The sequence below is a fragment of the Portunus trituberculatus genome, chromosome 43 (genome assembly GCF_017591435.1).
Source record: "Portunus trituberculatus isolate SZX2019 chromosome 43, ASM1759143v1, whole genome shotgun sequence".
In the NCBI taxonomy this organism is placed as follows: Eukaryota; Metazoa; Arthropoda; class Malacostraca; order Decapoda; family Portunidae; genus Portunus; species Portunus trituberculatus.
Genome location: NC_059297.1, coordinates 20,949,269 through 20,969,505, shown reverse-complemented (window position 1 = coordinate 20,969,505; position 20,237 = coordinate 20,949,269). Strand labels below are relative to the sequence as shown.

The window sequence follows — 20,237 nt, the reverse complement described above, 5'->3', positions numbered from 1 at the left end:
TCCTAAAAAAACACTTCGTTAAGCAAACCGATTATAACAAGTTTAACCCCTGATTTGAACTTCCATTGAGAGTAAGCAAAGCGAGAGTGCATCATAGTACAGTAAAAGGTTTAATGAAAGTAAAAATTATGAAGTTAAACATTTAAGTAGTTTAATTTAAGTCATTATAATGTACACTAATGTATGTATGTACGTAACTTTATAATGTTGATGATCTTAACTTTATGAAGGGAGGGAGAGTGAAACGAGAAATACACTAACCAGCAACCTGTGGAATGTAAACAAAGTGCGCATCATGGTACCACATACAGAACTTATGTACCACATTTCCACAAGGCTTTCCATTTTATCCATTGTAGAGTCACGAGTTCAGGTGGTTCTTTTAGCTTTCAAGGAAGATGCGGTCTCACCAGCCTTCTTAATAGAGTCTGCTGACTTGCAGTAGATGGAGTCAAGATGGTGGCAAGCAATGTTATTAGTTTTCTGGCCTCTCTCTTGTCTGTGAATAATACCCAGCTTCACTTCGAGAGTAAGACACTTCCTGGTCTTCTTAGGAACGTTAGGCCACATTGCAGGGCATTTTGGTGGTAAGTTGAACTAGGGAAGATGAGCTGCTGGTGACGCTGTTATGTTTTGACTGGGGAGTGAGTGGTGTGCATGATCTTGATCTTGACCCTACAGGTGACGCAGAATTTCTTCTGAGTCAGGCCTTTGTATCGGCAGCGCCTGTGTTGTCCACGAGAGGCTTGATCTTGATCTTTATTCTACAGGTGTCTCAGGATTTCTCCTGAGGCAGGCCTTAGTACCAGCAGCTCCTGGTGTATTCAAAAGCCTGTCAGTTTGCATGATACGGTGGGGCTTTCAAATTTGGAAGAAATTACCTGGATAAAACTTTGTTAAAGTGAGTCTGGTGTTCGTTAAACAAGCAGATGGTAGTAAAACGAAACCTTCGTTGTAGCGAAATTTCGTTGTGTGAACCTTCGTTAAACAGGGGTTGCCTGTATATGCATATATGCTCACAAAACAACATTTCTATTAGCTTTTTACAAACCTTGCCCACAAGAAAGGATTGTTTTGTAATGCATAAAGTGAAATCTTACATGGAATACCAAAAAATAAAGCAGAGATGATGAGATCGACCACAGACGGCAGAGACTAAGGCGACTTGGCCGCTTCTTCTTCTTGTGACCTTTTTAGCTTGGCATGTTGTCTTTCACCATGATATTAAATTTGTTTCCACTCCTCTATTGCCTGCTATAATGGATATCATACCTTAGTATTCATATACACTGAAATACCGCGGTATTTCATTAGTAATTCACTATCACTCACTGCCACGGAGTCCAGGTTATCCTCATGGCATGAGCGTATATGAATACTAAGATATGATATCCATTATAGCAGGCAATAGAGGAGTGAAAACAAATTTAATATCGTGGTGAAAGACAACAAGCCAAGCTAAAAAGGTCACAAGAAGAAGCGGCCAAGTTGCCGGAGTCTCCACCGTCTGTGGCCGATCTCATCCTCTCTGCTTTATTTTTTGGCATTTCATGCAAGATTTCACTTTACGCATTACAAAACAATCCTTTCTTAGGGGCAAGGCTTGTAAAATATATATATATATATATATATATATATATATATATATATATATATATATATATATATATATATATATATATATATATATATATTTTTTTTTTTTTTTTTTAACGCATGTGGTATGTTGGGGACCAGCCCAGAACCCATCCCCCTATTTCCATTATTTCCCATGGGAAAATTACGTCCGCTTAAGAAATTTCTGCTCTACGAACACCTTTGACACCCTCTATCCTGTTCATTAAGTGGAGTATTACTGTATATATATATATATATATATATATATATATATATATATATATATATATATATATATATATATATATATATATATATATATATATATATATATATATATATATATATATATATATATATATATATATATATATATATACTGTTGACCCTTGATAACTCGGACACCAATAACTCAGATTTCGCAATAAGTCGGACTCTGACTGACCCATGGACTAAATTGAGTTGAGCTACCGGCTGCTTTTTTTTTTTTTTTTTTTTTTTTCTTCTATAGATATCAAAAATCTAATTACAACAAAAAATAGCATTTTTGTTATAGTTAAAAATTATACCAAACAGAAGTTGATCAGAGTTAACACCAATTTTGTGAAAATTTTTGAAATGTAAAAATAACACTTTTCAAGATATTAGCTCCAAAAGATTTTTCATAATTTCGTCTTTGTTTTGCTATTTGTATTCATCTGATTGACATGAAATTTTCATACATGATTTTTATTCAAAGATGAGTTCCTGGAGCATAATCACACATAACAACTGGGAAGTATTGGCTGGTTGGTGGGAAATTAATGTAAACAGCTCAGCTGCGTAACGAGATGTCTTCCTTCCATGAAAATGACGATTGCGATCAAATCAAATCATCACAAGTATTCATTCCTCACCTCCAACAACACCCTACATAGAGGGAAACAGTTCTTGGAGAGTGGCAGCTATTTCATCAAATGTCATACTGTGTAAGCTTTTTTTTGCTGTATAATTCAATTTCAGGATCCCAGATGTGTTCTTTTTCTTTCACCAACACCAACATCTTCTCTACATCTGGACACCACATTTTCAAACCTTTCTCTGTGACATTATAATGTTAACAAAGTTGCAAATTGACTGAACAAGGCCAGCATGTTGGTTTTGCTTTGCAACTGGTTTCTCCAGTCACTAGGAACCAGTATTCACTCAGATATTCTACTGACTTGCAATTTCAGTTGCACATTGATACGTGTGAGCCCACCTTAAGCTGAACTAACATCCTCCCCAAATTATAAACATGTCAAGAAATTTTACATCGCATATATTAGTCCTCAGAAATAGTCTAGTTATTCAGAAATATTCAAGATTAATCCCTAACATATGGTGATAGCTATATAGTTCATGAACGATTGTATTGCTACGTCTGGGGAGCTGGAGATCATTCAGTAATCAAGATTATTCAAGCCACACATTTGTATTGCCTTTGCACCTACTCAAATCAGAAGGTGAGCGTAAGTACATAGAAGCTTTTTCCACCCGCTGAGTTGCCACTCACTATGTTCAGATATGCCTCACTAAGATTCTTTCTATCCAATGGCAACATCTGGCAACCCCCTGCAGCACATCAGGTAGAATCTACCCTCTGCAGTGGGAGAGAAACATCTCAAAAATCACAACAACATGGATCATGACATATCCATGTCATCTGAAAGTGGTTATGAATTAGAAGATAGTGATGACAGTAATTATATAGAAGAAAGTGGAGAAAGCAAAGACATTAGTAATGAGGACTCTGAAAAAAAGTACTAACTTATTTTTCTTTTATCTTGCTCATAATTTTTTTCATTGCCCTCCAAATATAATAACATAATACAAGCTACCTTGTGTGTGTGTGTGTGTGTGTATGAGAGAGAGAGAGAGAGAGAGAGAGAGAGAGAGAGAGAGAGAGAGAGAGAGAGAGAGAGAGAGAGAGAGAGAGAGAGAGAGAGAGAAATTTGTGTAGTGTTATTTCCACTTGACAGGTTACACTGCAGCCAGGGGAGCAAATTTTGATAAGGCAATAATTTATTTACTCTAAGAAGTCATAGCAAGCTGGAAAGTATATTACTGTATTCAGAATTACAAAAAGAAATGGGTTTTTATAATTCAAACTGTCTTCTGGCATTTTCTAAGTCTGACATTTTCCCTGTGATAGGGATTGAAAATAATCTAACCACCCAGAAGGTAAGGGTTAATTAAATCACAAATACAAACAGCCATTAAAAGAACAATAACTTTTACACTTGATTCATAATAATGTTGCAACATTTAGAAAAGCTGTTACATTTCTACTGCTAAAAGTAACTCTAATTTTGAAATTAAAAGTTGCTTTAAGGAATAACTTCTAAGAGCAAAGTTCAGATGAAAGCACTCCTAAAAGTGATCCTGAGTCTTCATTAATAAAGGCCATGAGCTCTTTCCATAGGGGAATAGCTAGCTTGGTCATAAGTAAGCAATTGTAGGTGAATGACACACAGTACTGCAACAATAAACACAAAACATCAACCCAACACATACACATACACAATACCAAACCAGGCACTTACTCAAGCAAGCATGGGTAGAGTTTTGTCTTTCCATTGAAGTATTCATAGTTCTTGACAAAAGTGCGTCTGAAGTCCATGGGTCTCTGCATCACTTTCCTGGTCAAATATTCAACCACTAGCGGAGGGAAAAGCAACATCACTAAGCTACTCAATGGCATCTCACCCTGTAGAGTAGGAAAGGATCATGAGTGCAGGCAGAGATAATATAAAAGAGAAGAGAACATTTAAAAAAATATTGAGTTCTGAAAGTATACTAAGTTATATAAGAGTATCAAGACACCTCTGAAACTAAATTGGTCAAACTTTTGGAATCTTCTTTACAATTTTCCTTAAGGGAACAGCTTATTAATCATATTAAGTACAGTGGAGACTCAATATTCAAACTTAATTAATTCCAAATTGCTGTTCGAGTATTAAAGAGTTTGACTATTGATACCTATAAATCAGGTAATTCATTCCAGCCATTGCCAAACCCAAGTTTAGAAAAAAGCAGCGGTTTAATTTTGCAGTCGCCGGTAGCACTGACGCATAGAAGCAGGGTTAGCCTGTCTTTCATAGGCTTGTGTCCTGGCAAACACTTCTCTTCCTTTGTTATATAGATCATGTTTCATAGGGGTTTTTTTTCCAAAACAGTCTAGTTTCATCACAATTAAAGATCTGTTGTGGGGCACAAATTTCGTAAATTCCGGCACAAATTACTCAACAGCAACTCTGTCAGCACTTGCGGCCTCGCCGTGCCTCACAACAGAGTGAATTCCAGTTCTTTTCTTGAAATTTCGAAACCACCCTTTAGTTTGCGCTAACTCGGGATATTTGATGAGAAACACATAAAATAGCATGCATTCACATACTGATTACACTTGGAAATTCAATAAACGAGTGAGAACAAATGGTGTTCTGCCCACAAACTCCTCTTCCTCTTTGCAATGCAAAAACCCAGAAGTCTCTAGGTGTTATGGTTACCAAAATATTGCAGGTTGAATAAGGTGGTATCATCGGTGTACGTTGCCTTGCGTCTGATCAAGTTCAGCGGCCTTGGCTAGAGTGATAGAAAACGGGCCCCTTGTATTCTCTCTCTCTCTCTCTCTCTCTCTCTCTCTCTCTCTCTCAATCAAAATGTTCGCAAAGTGATCTAATTTGTATATTTTTGCAAAAAAAAAAAAAAAAAAAATATATATATATATATATATATATATATATATATATATATATATATATATATATATATATATATATATATATATATATATAAAATACACACAATATGAGTTGCTAGTGGTGGTGGTGGAATGCCCTCCAACCCGGTGGTTCAACCTCCTATACCCGTATCAGAGCCCAGAACATCACTATCTTCGCTCTCTATTATTGTAGAAACTTAATTTCAAAGCCCTTCTGATACCACTCTCATTCAAAAGTTGTCTCCCCACAACATGGCGAGAGACCCGAGGTGTAGAAGTAAGGTGCGCAGGAGAGGTGACGGAATAGGACACCGTGAAATCACTGTCGCTCCCACCATCCATCATGGGAGTTGGTGACACAGTGATGTATAGCATATGTTTACTCCTGATGAGTGTTGCCAGCTCACAAAAAAAAATAAAAAAAGAGGAAGAAAATAGCCAAAATATAGCCTCAAAAACGCCTAAACTTCTATTGACGTGCACCGAGTCTTGCGTGATGAACGTCTACTGACGTGTCCCGACTTTTATGGGTTAAAATCATTACTGGAGTCAGATGTTGTATCAGAAATAAGATTATTTAAACGCTTGAGTATTGAGTCTCCACTGTATTTTCAATATGTTTCCTTACCTGGACTCCTTAACATGGATATTTTTCAAATGAATAAATACTTATAGACAACTTGGCTGGCAGAAAATTGGTGGAAAAAGAGAGAGAGAGAGAGAGAGAGAGAGAGAGAGAGAGAGAGAGAGAGAGAGAGAGAGAGAGAGAGAGAGAGAGAGAGAGAGAGAGACATTGGCAATATTGGAAACTCAAAGAAATATTTATGAAAGGTGATGTAAGCAAAAATTCTCAGCATCAGTGATCAAGATAAAACAGATATAATAGGTTAAGCTTAAAAAGTTAGTTTAACTCTTAACTGACCAAGTTATCTTTGGTGTGGTATAAAAAAAAAAATAAAATAAAATAAAAAAAAAAAGTTTTTTTTCCTTTTGGATGGAGACATATCAAAAGTATATAGTGAGTTCCTTTGAAAACTTACCTTTATTGAAGTTGAAATTTATAGCCGACAAATTCATGCAATTAGGCATGAGGAAGTAAACCTCACGGTCATAGAGATATGCTATTATGATAATGTAAATGTCCAAAGCATATTTGAAAATAACAGTTCCACTTAATTAATAATAACAGTGAAACTTCAATGAAATTACAGTAAACCAAACTGAAAACTATATATACACTTGACCCTAGTTTTTCCGGACCTTGTTTATCTGGATTTCGATTTATTCAGACAATGTACAGATATCAATTTAATAATTTGAATCCAGATGACTAACAAATGAATTCAAACAATATGTGGCTTTTACTGCCAGAAACAGCCGATAGATGGTGGCACTGCTGTAACAGGCGGTTGTAAATAAGTCCGGCCGACACTCATAAACAGAGTGTGTTATCCGGTATCAGTGAACAAGTTGGTGCATTTTTCAATACCTTAGAACTCTTAATTATTTCTCCCAAGAGTGTTAAGTATAACTGAGTGGCTCTATTTATGAATTAAAAGCTGGAATTAATAAGAAAATTAGAGAAAGTACCTAGAGTTGTGAGTGTTTGCGAGGAATATGGTGTTGCCAAGCAAACTATGTCAGACATTAGTAAATAAAAAGATAAGCTGGTAAAATACTCCTCCAAGTACTGCATTGTCAAGTAAAATTAGTAAAGGTGCACCAAGGAAAAATGTAAAGAGTGTAAAAGTAAAAGATGCTGCATTAAATTAGACCATCCCTTCAGAAAGTCAACAGATCATGCAGGATGCCATAGAATGCCCGACTTCTGATCTTTCTAAGATTTCTGATTGGGGCAGAGAAAACTTGGTAGTGTTCAATGCCTCAAAAACTCAATTCTTCCATCTATCAACTCATCACAACCTTCCAGACAACTATCCCCTCTTCTTCAATGACACTCAACTGTCCCCTTCTTTCACACTGAATATCCTCGGTATGTACTTTACTCATAATCTTAACTGGAAACTTCACATCTCATCTCTTGCTTAAACAGCTTCTATGAAGTTACGCATTCTGAGGCGTCTCCGCCAGTTTTTCTCACCCTCCACAAGCTAACTTTGTACATTTGTCCTTATATGGAGAACTCTTCGCATGTTTTTTTTTTTTTTTTTTTTTTTTTGGTAAGGGGTCAACTCACACAGTCTTATTAGATAGGGTGGATTCAAAAACTTCTCGTCTCATCAACTCTCCTCCTCCGACTGACTGTCTTCAGCCTCTTTCTCACCACCGAAATGTTGCATCTCTTTCTATCTTTTATCGCTATTTTTATGCTAACTGCTCTACTGATCTTGCTAACTGCATGCATCCCCTCCTCCTGTGGCCTCGCTGCACAAGGTTTTCTTCTTCCTCTCACCCATATTCTGTCCAACTACCTAATGCAAGAGTTAATCAGTATTCTCAATCACTCATACCTTTCTCTGGTAAACTTAGGAATTCCCTGCCTGCTTCTGTATTTCTATCTATCTACAACTTGACTTCTTTTAAGAGGGAGGTTTCAAGACATTTGGCCCTCATTTCTAGGAACTGGCAACCCAGTAGAAAAATGCAGATGAGATGCCAGTGGTGCCATCAGGATGAAATAAAGGAAGGACAGATGAAGAAGTAAAGTTATTGGTGATGTTTATAGAGTTGGAGTTTGAAAGATTTTGACATTTTCTATTTATGAAGGAGTGATTGGCAAGTTGTAGTTTCTTGGCATGATTCCAAGCAGAAATATAAAGTGCATGAGATTCAGCTGATGGATGGCTCAAGTACCTTTTGTGGGCAACCTCTCTATCATGTAACATGAAGACACAAAAACTAATTTCTAATAGGAGGCTCAGGGAGTATGGACTCAATCTGAGCTGCCAAATGTCATTTCAAGACACATGGGAGCAAAATACAGATTGCAGTTACATACTATTCATCATAAAATGTCAGTGCACAGGATTAGATAAATCTATAAATATTGATGATAAATGGAAAGAGTTGGAAGTATTTTATACAGGGACCATGATGTGTAAGCCTGATGACTTCTTGCAGCTTTCCTTATTTACTTCTGTTCTAAATCTATTGAAACAAAGTTAAGATTTCCATTTATAAAAAAAAAAAAAAAAAAAAAAAATGCTGGCAATGTCAAGAATTGGTTGAAGAAAGACATACACACTTACATGATTATTACACCAGCTGAGTGGGGAATAAAAGGTTTCTGAGTCACTGTTGCCACATATTTGACACTGCTTCACATGCCAGTCCACTACTGTATCACAGCACAAGTCCATCCTCTCAATACGCTTGGTGCAGGCTGCTATCTTCTCATTGTATTCTGGCTCCATCTGGCCCGTGCAGAGGATTCTTGTGTAGTATCTGTGGAGAGCAGTAATGGTGGAGTAAAGAAAATTACATGTTGGACAGTGTCCCTAGTCTCATCTCAATCCATTATGGTTGCTTTATTTTGTCACATCTTGTGTCAATAACATTTAGGAAAAAATAGCACAAAAGTGAATATTCAGCAAAATTAATTGGATCATTATCCCCACCCATAGGCTGAGGATAGCAGCATGTCAGCAGAGTTGAATGTTAATGAAAATTATAATACAGGCAACCCCCACTTAATGAACGGGTTAAGTTCCTAAAAAAACGTTCGTTGTGCGAATTTCCATTAAACGAAGCAATTATAACAAGTTTGACCCCTGACTTGAACTTCTATTGAGAGTAAACAAAGTGAGAGTGCATCATAGTACAATAAAAGGTTTAATGAAAGTAAAAATTATGAAGTTAAACATTTAAGCAGTTTAATTTAAGACTAAGTCATTATAATGTACACTAATGTATGTATGTAAGGTACACAGGCATTTTGCATGAATTGATACTGATTACTTTATATAGAAGATGAGAAAAAGGAGAGGAAGTATAGCAATATCATTACGCACACTTCTTAACAATGTGATATATGAATAATTTATGAGATTCTATGCATGGAAATGGTACTGATAACTGTATGATGATGGTAGTGCAGGTGATGGTGATAGTGATGGTGATGATAATGATGTTGGTAGTGGTGTAGTAGTGGTGGAAGCAAAACAAACAATACTCACATGTCTCCATCTGCATCCCCTGTAACCAGATCTTCATTCTTCATTTTAGCAAATCCCCTAGAAATAAAAAGAATACCATATTACTTTCAAGATTCCTTCAAGCTGACTGCCTAGATAAAAGTTTTCATCTATTCCTCTTCTGATGTTCTATCACTGTATTCTGGTTAGGCGCACATTCTCTCTCTCTCTCTCTCTCTCTCTCTCTCTCTCTCTCTCTCTCTCTCTCTCTCTCTCTCTCTCTCTCTCATCCTCTTCAATACTTATTCATTCTTACACATTTTGATAGCCTTCTGCTCATATTTTAACATTTACTTTTATACCTATACACTCTTCACAAGCACTCCAAATGTAACTGCATGCCCAAACTAGCTCAGTACTAAACCTTTGCCATTTGATTACTTCACAATGTATTCCCTTCAAAGTTTTACCCGTACAGTACGCCCTCGCACTTGGCGAATTAATTAGTCCGGCGAAACTACCGCCAAATGCGAATTTCGCCAAGCACGAGTTCTTTATGCAATATAAATTGCCTAAAAAATGCCTCAATCAGTCTTTGGTCATTGCCAAAGTTCCTCTTTTGATCCCTAAAATACCATCTTTTGAGCTGAAATAAAATCTTTTGCCTTCACATATTGTACACATGTACAAAAGACCTATAAACAATAAATAAAGCTAATAAGACATGATATAAAGGCTGTAACTCTCGTTTTTTCACCCGTTTCCCTCGCCCACTACCACCTGTTGCGCTGGTAGAGGCCATGTTGGCGGTAAATCGCCAGAATTCGTTCCCATGCTAGCAGAACAGAGGGTAACACAATCAAATCGGCTGAAGGATACTCTCACACTGCATTTTGATAGGTTTAGAGAGAGGTCTGACGTCACCAGGGAGCCACGTGGTTTGCCGTGCGGCTGTCAGGGGACCGCCAAGATTGAATTAAAATCGCCAAGCGTGCACTTGGTGGTCCGTGGCCATCTTACCGCCAAAAGTGAATTTCGCCAAGCTGAGATTCGCCAAGGCTTACTATACAAAAATTTTCATATACATCCACAATGTTCTCCATTTTTGACAGCCTGCATACACTAAGTCCCCAATACGTTCCTTAACCCTTTCAGTGCTCCGGACCACGATCGTGGCTTTGAGGGAAATGCCTCCTGTCCACAATTGTGGTCCCATATTTGACGAGTCACAGAATTAAACCACACGCCTCCTGGCTGCTGCTAGTTGTCAGATGACATTCTCCCATTCTCCCTTGACTCATGGGACACGCCATCAGTTGCGTGGTAAGAAAAATATAGTCACAATAGCAGTAGAGTATCAGATGCCCCTTTTTTCACAATTATTATTTTATGATGTCACTGGTGGCTATTTGTGCATTTATTTACAGAAATAACAAGAGTAATGATAAAATCTTGTTGTTAGAGAGCATATATGCCAGATATTATTAGTTTATTGGTAGTATATTGCGTATTTCATATATTACCATATATGGGCATGTGTATCCTCGCTCATGATAGTATGTACATCAAGAAAACATTCTGAAAACGTATTTTATATTATTTATGTGGGCATAATGTATGCACAGGTGTGAAAAATAATTAACCTAGCACATTCTGGAGCAGTTCTGAGCAACTGCAGTTCAAATCAGGCAGAAAATTTTGTGTAACTTTGTGAAAACACCTGCACAAGTTGCGGCAGAAAATAACCACCTACTATGATAGCAATACTCAACAGTGCACAACATACCACCAGAAAGCCAACTTCCTATCATTATTGCACCACTTTTCAGGGTGGGTAAAGACCTAAATTTTTTACAGTAGATGCGTAACACTCTATTATGCATGAGAATATTGATTCTTTTCAATTTTGCAAACCTTGATTTTTCGGCCAAATTTGCATCTCACAGACATGACCCAAAAACCTATTTGTGCCCTGAAAGGGTTAAAACCTTATTGTAAAGAAAAATTAGTGTAAACCCAACCCGTTTTACATGTATTAGATAGGAATACATTTCAGCTTAGTATGGAAATCAATAGAAAAAAGTAAACAAATTTGACAAGCCATGTATTACCGAAAAAAACTAAACAAATTGAACAGCAAAGTTTCAATAATAGACGGGGCCTTTTTGGAAATGAGGCTCAACAAGCGTGGGGCATGCTGGCGTGTTTGGCTGTTGATCCAAATTTTAAGCAAACTCTCCATCCGATCCATAATGGGTTCCTGATGTTTTGAGAGTAATTTCACCTGCAGGCTTGAAGTATTAGCTGCTGCTTCCTTAATACTTACAGCATTCTTAAAAACAGTTCAAGACAGTACGCAAGAACTGGACCAGGAGGTGGAGGAAGTGATCAGGTTAGAAAGATACAGTGAAAGGGATAGGAGACCAATGAAAGTGAGAATGAGATCCCAAGTGGCAGAAGAAGAAATTATGGCTAGGAAAGGGAAGCTGGCCGATGATACTGAACACAAGGATATATGGATAAAAGAGATATGAACCTAGAGGAGGAAAAAGGAAAAAGTGCTAGGAAATTAAGCTAAGAAAAAAAAAAATGAGAAAAGGACAGACATCAACAAAAAGAATTTTTACTGGAGGGTTCTGGATATGAGACTAAAGAAGTGATACCTAAGGAAGAAAGAGGAGGTCATGGAGGAGGCAAGAAATTACGAGTGACTTATACTAATATAGATGGGTTGTTATGCATATTGGAGGTTAGGGATTATTCGAAAGAGAAAAAGCCAGATGTAATGTGCATCGTTGAAACAAAGCTAAGAGAGGAGATCCAGCTAAGAGATGAGATCCATGTTAACTTTAAAGAGGAGGGATATAATAGCTGGAGTAGAGACAGGAAGGATAAAAATAAAGGGGGAGGAGTGCTAATAATGCTTTGTGATAATATATGTGTGGAGGATGTGAAATATAGAAAGGACAAAGTGGAAGTAATGGGAATAACAATCAAAACAGGAATTGAAGGAGAGAAAATTATAGTTACATATGTGAAAAAGGAATTAAAAGAGAGAAAATTATAGTTATGTATGTGCAACCTAAGATAAATACATGGGGAACTGAAGAACATAAAGATATGCAAAGAGAGGTGATTAACCCCTTCAATACGGTGACGCCTATGTAGGCGTCATGAAGCCCCAGTAGCATATACGGTGACGCCTACGTAGGCGTCATATTTCTTTTCTGAGCTTTCTTCAGTTCAGTTGTCCCGTATAGTGTGTTGGATACCAACTACACACGCCGTATGCTGTCTTTGAAATCCTAGTGCTCCTCCCACCATCCTTGTTTCCACCAATCACTAAAGATAAGCTACATGCGTCCCACCTTGTGTCTATAATTACCCAATGGCATAGACTGTCTCCCTCTCTCTCTCTCTCTCTCTCTCTCTCTCTCTCTCTCTCTCCTCCTCCTCCTCTCTCTCGAAGATAAGTTACATGCGTCCCGCCTTGTAACATTCTTGAAAACACACACACGCACGCACTCACACACACACACACACACACACACACACAAATACAAAAACAACAAATTTTCTAATCTCTCTCTCTCTCCTCCCTTCGTTTCCCTCTCCATTCCCTCCCTTCCCCTCTTCCTCTCAAAAGATAAGCTACATGCATCCCGCTTGTGTCTAAAATATTAGCAAATGTCTCTCTCTCTCTCTCTCTCTCTCCGAAGAGAGAAGCGTCCACTTTCCTCTTCGAAGGCGATATAGTAACTAAAAAATAGCAGCATAATACACTAAGACGACAAGTATGACAAGCTTGCACGAGTTTCCCGCGCTCAGGCGCGCGGCATTACCACCCGTATATCATACAGGCGGGCTTTTTTAACATCCGGCGCGAAGGGGTTAAGTACCTAGATAACATGATAAGAGGAGATGGAAGAATACTTTTAGTTGGAGACTTTAACTGTAAAAAAGTAAACTGGAGAGAGATGGAAGTAATGGATAATGCTGGACAGTGGAGCGAGGAGGTGTTATAGTTGACTATGGTTAATACAATGGACCAGTGGGTGGAGTCAACAAAGTGCAGCAGGGAAGAAGAACCATCGTTGCTTGACCTAGTATTTACAAAGAAACCAGTGCTCCCTCCAATCATACAATACCTTAGTCCAATGGGAAGGAGTGATCATGTGACATTAGAGATGCAAATACAGGAGGAGGAAGATGGGATAAGTTATAGAGATGACTACAAAGGAGAGATTAAATTATGCAAGAGCATATTTTATAAAATTAAGGATCTTTTTTGCTGATATTGAGTGGAGAAACATCATGTACAGAAAGACAATACAAGGGAAATATGAAATATTCTTACAGAAATATAATGAAGGAGTAAAAAATATGTACCCATTTATAGTTCAGAAAAAAATACACCTTGGTACAATGCTAGATGCATACAAGCTAAAAAGGCAAAAGATAAAGCTTGGAAGAAATTCATAAAACAGATAAATGACAATAACAAACGGCAGTATAGGGATTCGAGAAATTAATGTATTAGAAGAAGGAAAAGGGAGAAACTTTGAGAAAGACGTGGTGAATAAAAGCAAAGACGAACCCAAATTTTCTACAAGTTTATAAATGGCAAAATGATGAACAAGGACACAATAGAAAAAATCATTAAAGGAAGGAAGACATACCAAACAGAGAAGAAATGTGTCAAATAATGAATGAGAGCTTCAAAACGATGTTCCTGCAGAAGATTTCACAGAACCTAATAGAACATTGCATTGTCAAGGATTACAGGAAATCACAGTGCACAAGGAGGATATTGGAAGATTATTGGATAATTTGGATGTCAGAAAAGCAATGGGACCACATGGTGAGTGTTAAAAGAATGTAAAGAGCAACTACTGGATCCAATTTGGGAAATAGTTACAAGTTTAATAAATGAAGGGTAAGTTCCACTACAATGGAAGAAAGCCAATGTAATACCAACATTTAAAAGAGGAAAGGTAACTGAACCACTAAACTACAGACCAGTGTCACTTACAAGTGTCTTGGGGAAGTTGTGTGATATAATCATTAAAGAAAAATCGGTTAAACATCTATTCACTATTGAGTGTTATACATACATTAAAAAAAAAAAGCTGATTACCTCTAGCATGGCTGGTTATATGTACAAGGACTTAAATATGATAACAAAAGTATGTTCAAAGAAACTTACTTAATATGAAGATCAAGCAATTCTTTATCAAGAATTTCCTCAAGACTACGATGGCAGCCATTCTGCAGGAGAATGAATATTATAAACACATTGATAATGGGCAAAAATTATAGATTTATGTGTCAAGGAAATTAAATAACTCTAGGTGCAACTTCCAAAAAAAAAAAAAAAGCACACATACTTAACACAGATGAGACTAGTGATACACAAGAACAAAAATCATGTGAAAATTAAGAAATACAGGTACATAACCATTTATCCGAACTCCTTCAGACTGAGATTAGGTTGGTTTTCAGGACCTTTCTCCGAATGATTTATTGAGCCAGCTTAGGTGTATTCAAGAAAAGATTTGTACCGTACTTACTAGGTACAGCCCAACTTCAAACACGATGACAATCACTGGCTACAAAATGAAGATAAATGCAGCATAAAATACTAGTTTCTATATTTGATGGCTCATAAGATGCATCTTTTCTCTCTCTCTCTCTCTCTCTAAAAAAAAATAAATAATATATAAAAAAAAAAAAAAAGTCTCAGAAAATTAGCCTGCATCTTATGAGGTTCAACATTGAGGCAATGAATGGTGGTAAGTCTATGACAACAGAGACTCTAAAATCAAACTCCAGACATCTCCACACATGAAAACAAAGTGATGATTGGTACTACACCACAAAACAACTCTTTCTTTCAAAGTATCAATATATAATAGGTCATGTTTAGCAGTAATTTAAATTGCATAAAATGACACCAGTCAGAAAGAATTTGCCATACACCCCATATTAGATGAACCAAAACAAAACACGCTGCCGGGTAAGCTTCATTGCGCCCTTTATAGTAAGATGCCGTTACTCCTTGAGGTAAGACACAATTTCATACACTTAAAATTGCACCTATCTTTAAACATTCTTATCTTTCATACATGGAAAAAAAAAAATTGATGCTAGAAAAAAAAAATCTGATTTTTAGCCCTTTGGTCTCTGACTCTCTCACAGTCACTGCTAACACCAAAAGCCAGGTACAGTAAGTCCTCGTTATACGGTACATATGCATTCCTGCAAACCTTACTGCAAATTGAAATTACCATATACCAAACCCATTATAACATGTAATAATAGGGGATGTGTTCCAGCATGCTGAAAGTTACTCCTAGAAACATGAAAATACATGAAAATAGTCATATAAAAAAAAGTAAAGTACTGTGCAAAAGAAATAAACAAAAATTTTTTATTTACCTTTCACTCGCCTTGTACGGTGTTCCCTCTCCACTTTGCAGTTCGCGTTTCACGGCCTCAGTGTATTGTAGGGGTTTTCAAAAATATTCATCATAAGATAAAAATGAAAAAATACAGCCATATAGCGGAAAAACACGTTTCGTGTTGATGCGTGAGAGAGAGAAGGTTTCCCAGCATGCCAAACAAAGAGATGAGTTGACTCAGAGGCTTTGTACATACTCATGGGCACTCATACAAGGCGTGATTGATTTCCAGCGTGAGATCGACCAATGACAGCACAAGTGGACTTATCCCATGAGCTAATTGGCTGTGCATCATCACAGCCTCACCCAACATCTTCCCTTGTATCTCGTCCACGCTGTTGACTGTTTCGCATACTGTATCTTAGTGTTGTGTTCAAATAACTTTTTATGTTTAACCCTTATGTTCTGGTGATTAAACTATTTTCCAGTATCCCATGACGGGTAAAAATGGTAAACCTTGAAATTGTCAGAAGACTGTTTGAATACTAATAATTATTTTCTCTTTGTTATTCTGAATACAATGATGTACTTTCTAGCTTGATGTGACCTCTGAAAGTTTAGTTATTGCCTTATCAAAGATTCCTCCTCCGCCCGCTGTGTGATCCGTCAAGCAGAAACAGCTCGGTGAGGGATGACACCGCGCAAACACACACACACACTCTGCTTCTCTCTCTCATCTTGGAAGAGAGAGAGAGAGAGAGAGAGAGAGAGAGAGAGAGAGAGAGAGAGAGAGAGAGAGAGAGAGAGAGAGAGAGAGAGAGAGAGAGAGAGAGAGAGAGAGAGAGAGAGAGAGTTTCTTTCAATTTTCATATCAAGTTATAAACAAATAACATGTAGGTATCATATCTCTCTCTCTCTCTCTCTCTCTCTCTCTCTCTCTCAGAAGCCAGAGGACCGGGATTCAATTCCCCGGCCGGGTGGAGATATTTGGGTGTGTCTCCTCTCACATGTAGCCCCTGTTCACCTAGCAGTGAGTAGGTACGGGATGTAAATCGAGGAGTTGTGACTTTGTTGGCTGTCTCGTCAGAGACTGCAGCAGATCAGATCAAACACACACGAGACGCGGCAATTAGTGTGGACTCATTTTTTTCATGAATACAGTGTTACAAAATCATGAGTGAGAAAGAGATTCCATCTAAATGCAGGTATGAGACACGGGAAAGAATGAAAGCTGATGATGACTATGTTGGTGAGGGAGAAAGAGCATTTGAAGGCTTTGATACGGCGCATACTTCACTATTTGATAGAGTGTTAACTATCGAACGTAAATTAGATAAATTGATAAAGGAGAGTATGGGAATGAAAGAGAATGAAGAACAGGATAAAGAGCTCCAGAAATTGAAAGAAAGGATAAAAAGAGTGGAAGAAAACGAAACTAGGCTCAGAACAGAAAATGAAGAATTAAAAGTCCAAATAGCTAACTACAAGAATTTGATGGAAGAAGGACTCAGTAAAGCCGAGAAAGAAAAGAGAAGCTAAAGATCTAGTTAACAAAGAAGAAGAAAGAGTACAAGATGTGATTAAAAAAAAGTACAGGTATGGAGAATCCAAGAAAAGAAAGACAAGGAATCATTTCAGGAAGTATTTCAAGAACAGTTAAAAGAAAGAGATGAAAATATGACAAACAAAATGATAGGAGTCCTCAAGAAAAAGAAAATTTAGTAAGAGAAATTGCAGAAAAAAAAGTGTAATTATTTTTGGACTGAAAGAAAAAATGTTAAATATAGACCAAGAAGGAAAAGACGAAATGAAATCAGTAAAAGACCTACTAAAACATCTGAATGACGAGGATAGACAGAACTTAGAAGAGGAAGTAGAAGAAATCCATAGAATGGGACCATATCAAGAAGGAACAGTGAGACCAATGAAGATATTACTAAAATCACAAGCAGCAGCAGAAGTACTATATAGAAAACAAAACTCAGAGAAACAGAAGGTTGCAAAGATATATATATATATATATATATATATATATATATATATATATATATATATATATATATATATATATAAAGAAAATAGAAACGAGGAGGAAAGGAAGAGACACAATGAACTGGTGGCAGAAGCAAGAGAAAAAATAATGAAAGGTCAGAGGAGGAGAAGAAGGCATTTTTTGGAGAATTATAGGAGACAGGATAAGGAAATGGTATATAAAAGAGAAAGAAGAGAAAAAATGGAGCAAGTTTAACTAAAAATGATAAGAACAAGAGATTAAAATGATGTATACAAACATAGATGGGATTTTATCTAGTAAATTAGAATTAAGAGATTACATAAAGAAAGAAGAACCAGATATTGTATGCCTGGTGGAAACAAAGTTAAATGAGGCAATAAAATAGACATAGATAAAAGGTATAATATATGGAGGAGAGACAGAGTGGGTAAAGGAGGAGGAGGAGTCATGATGATGTTAAGGAAGGAGATAGTGGTAAATCAAGTGGAGTTTGGGAAGGAAAATCAGAAATACTGTATGTTAAGATGCATATTAATAAAAAGGAGTTAACAATCATTGGAACATATGTGCCACCAAAACAAACTCATGGACTAACCAAGAATATAGAGACATGATAGATGACACAATAAGGAGTCTTACAAGAATCATTAAGGAAAGGAGAAAAGTGATATTGGTAGGAGATTTCAACTGTAAGGAGGTAGACTGGGAAAATTATGAAAGTGGTATGGGGAAGATGCCTGGGAGATAGATTCCTGAACCTAATGATAGATAATTTGATGGTCCAAAGAGTAAAGGAAAACACAAGATTCAGAGGAAACGATGAGCCGGCAAGATTAGACCTAGTTTTTACAAGGGATATACCAATTAACGATGATATAAGATACAAGTGCCCATTGGGAAAGAGTGACCATGTAATATTAGAAATGGATATAGAAGAAGGAAAGGAAGATAGAGATGAATCATACAAAGGAGACCGATTAAATTACAGAAAGGCTGATATTGAGAATCTCAAGAACTATTTTAAAACGTAAACTGGGAGGAGATGGAAAACTCATTAACGGTTCAAGAGAAATATAACTTATTTTTGGAAATATACAAAACTGGGGTCAGGAATATGTTCCAAAATATAGACCTAAAGAAGAAGGAAAGAAAGATTGGTTTAATGCAAGATGTGCTAGGGCAAAGGAGAAACGAGATGGAGCATGGAAAAGGTGGAGAAGAAACAGAAATCCAGAAAATAAGGAAAACTTCAAAACAGCAAGAAATGAATATGCTAAGGTGAGAAAGGAAGAAGAAAAGAACTATGAAAAGGACATTGTCGAAAAATGTAAGGAACAACCAAAATTGTTCTACAGATTCATAAATGGAAAAATAAGACAAAAAGAAACAATAGAAAGGTTAAAAGGAGAGAACGGAATGGTGGAAGACCCAAAAGTATGGCAGAACTGTTAAATAGTAAATTTCATGAGGTCTTTACTAAGGAATCCAAATTTGAAAGACCACAGGGTAATAGAGAGACTGTCCATATGAAAGAGATTAAAGTAACCAAGCTTGAAATAAAAAAGTTGATGACGGAAATGGATGAGGAAAAGGCAATGGGACCGGATGAAGTCTCAGGCAGAATACTGAAAGAATGTAGGGAAGAACTAGCAAGTCCAATATACAACATCATAAAATGCTCAATAGAAAATGGAACAGTGCCAGTGGAGTGGAAAAGAGCTGAGGTGGTTCCCATATATAAGAGCGGAAGGAAGAACCTTTAAATTACAGACCGGTATCACTAACTAGTGTAATATGCAAGATGTGTGAAAAAGTAATAAAGAAGCAATGGATTGAGTTTCTTGAAGACAACAAAATATTATCAAATAGCCAATTTGGTTTTAGAAAAGGTCAGTCATGTGTAACAAATTTATTGAGTTTCTACTCTAGAATAGTTAATAAAGTACGAGAGAGAGGGATGGATTTAATGTATTTATTCAGATTTTAAAAAGGCGTTTGATAAAGTGACACATGAAAGATTACTATGGAAGTTAGAGGAGAAGGGTGGCTTAAAAGGAAGCACATTGAGATGGATGAAAAAATTACTTGAGGGGGAGAGAAATAAGGACGATAGTTAAAGATATGAAGTCCAAGTGGAGAACAGTAGACAACGGAGTGCCACAGGGGTCAGTATTGGCGCCAATACTTTTTCTAGTATATATAAACGACATACAGAGGAAGTGAACAGCTACATAAATCTGTTTGCAGATGATGCGAAACTGTGCAGAGTCCTTAAACAAATAGAGGATTGTGAAATACTACAGGAAGACTTAAACAAGATCTGGAAATGGAGTAAAAAATGGGAGATGGAATTCAATGTGGACAAAAGC

At 36.8% G+C, this 20,237-nt stretch overlaps 1 protein-coding gene across 1 annotated transcript in view; it reads right to left on the bottom strand.

Annotated features, from left to right (window-relative positions):
- Window positions 1-20,237, bottom strand: part of LOC123518339 (transcription factor SPT20 homolog) — a 50,276-nt gene that overhangs the window by 3,699 nt on the left and 26,340 nt on the right. The window contains exons 10-13 of the mRNA XM_045279102.1: window positions 14,660-14,721; window positions 9,496-9,552; window positions 8,569-8,764; window positions 4,182-4,345 (exon numbers count right to left, since the gene is read on the bottom strand). Of these exons, the coding sequence (XP_045135037.1) occupies window positions 4,182-4,345; window positions 8,569-8,764; window positions 9,496-9,552; window positions 14,660-14,721 (479 nt within the window). The remainder of the gene's footprint in view (window positions 1-4,181; window positions 4,346-8,568; window positions 8,765-9,495; window positions 9,553-14,659; window positions 14,722-20,237) is intronic.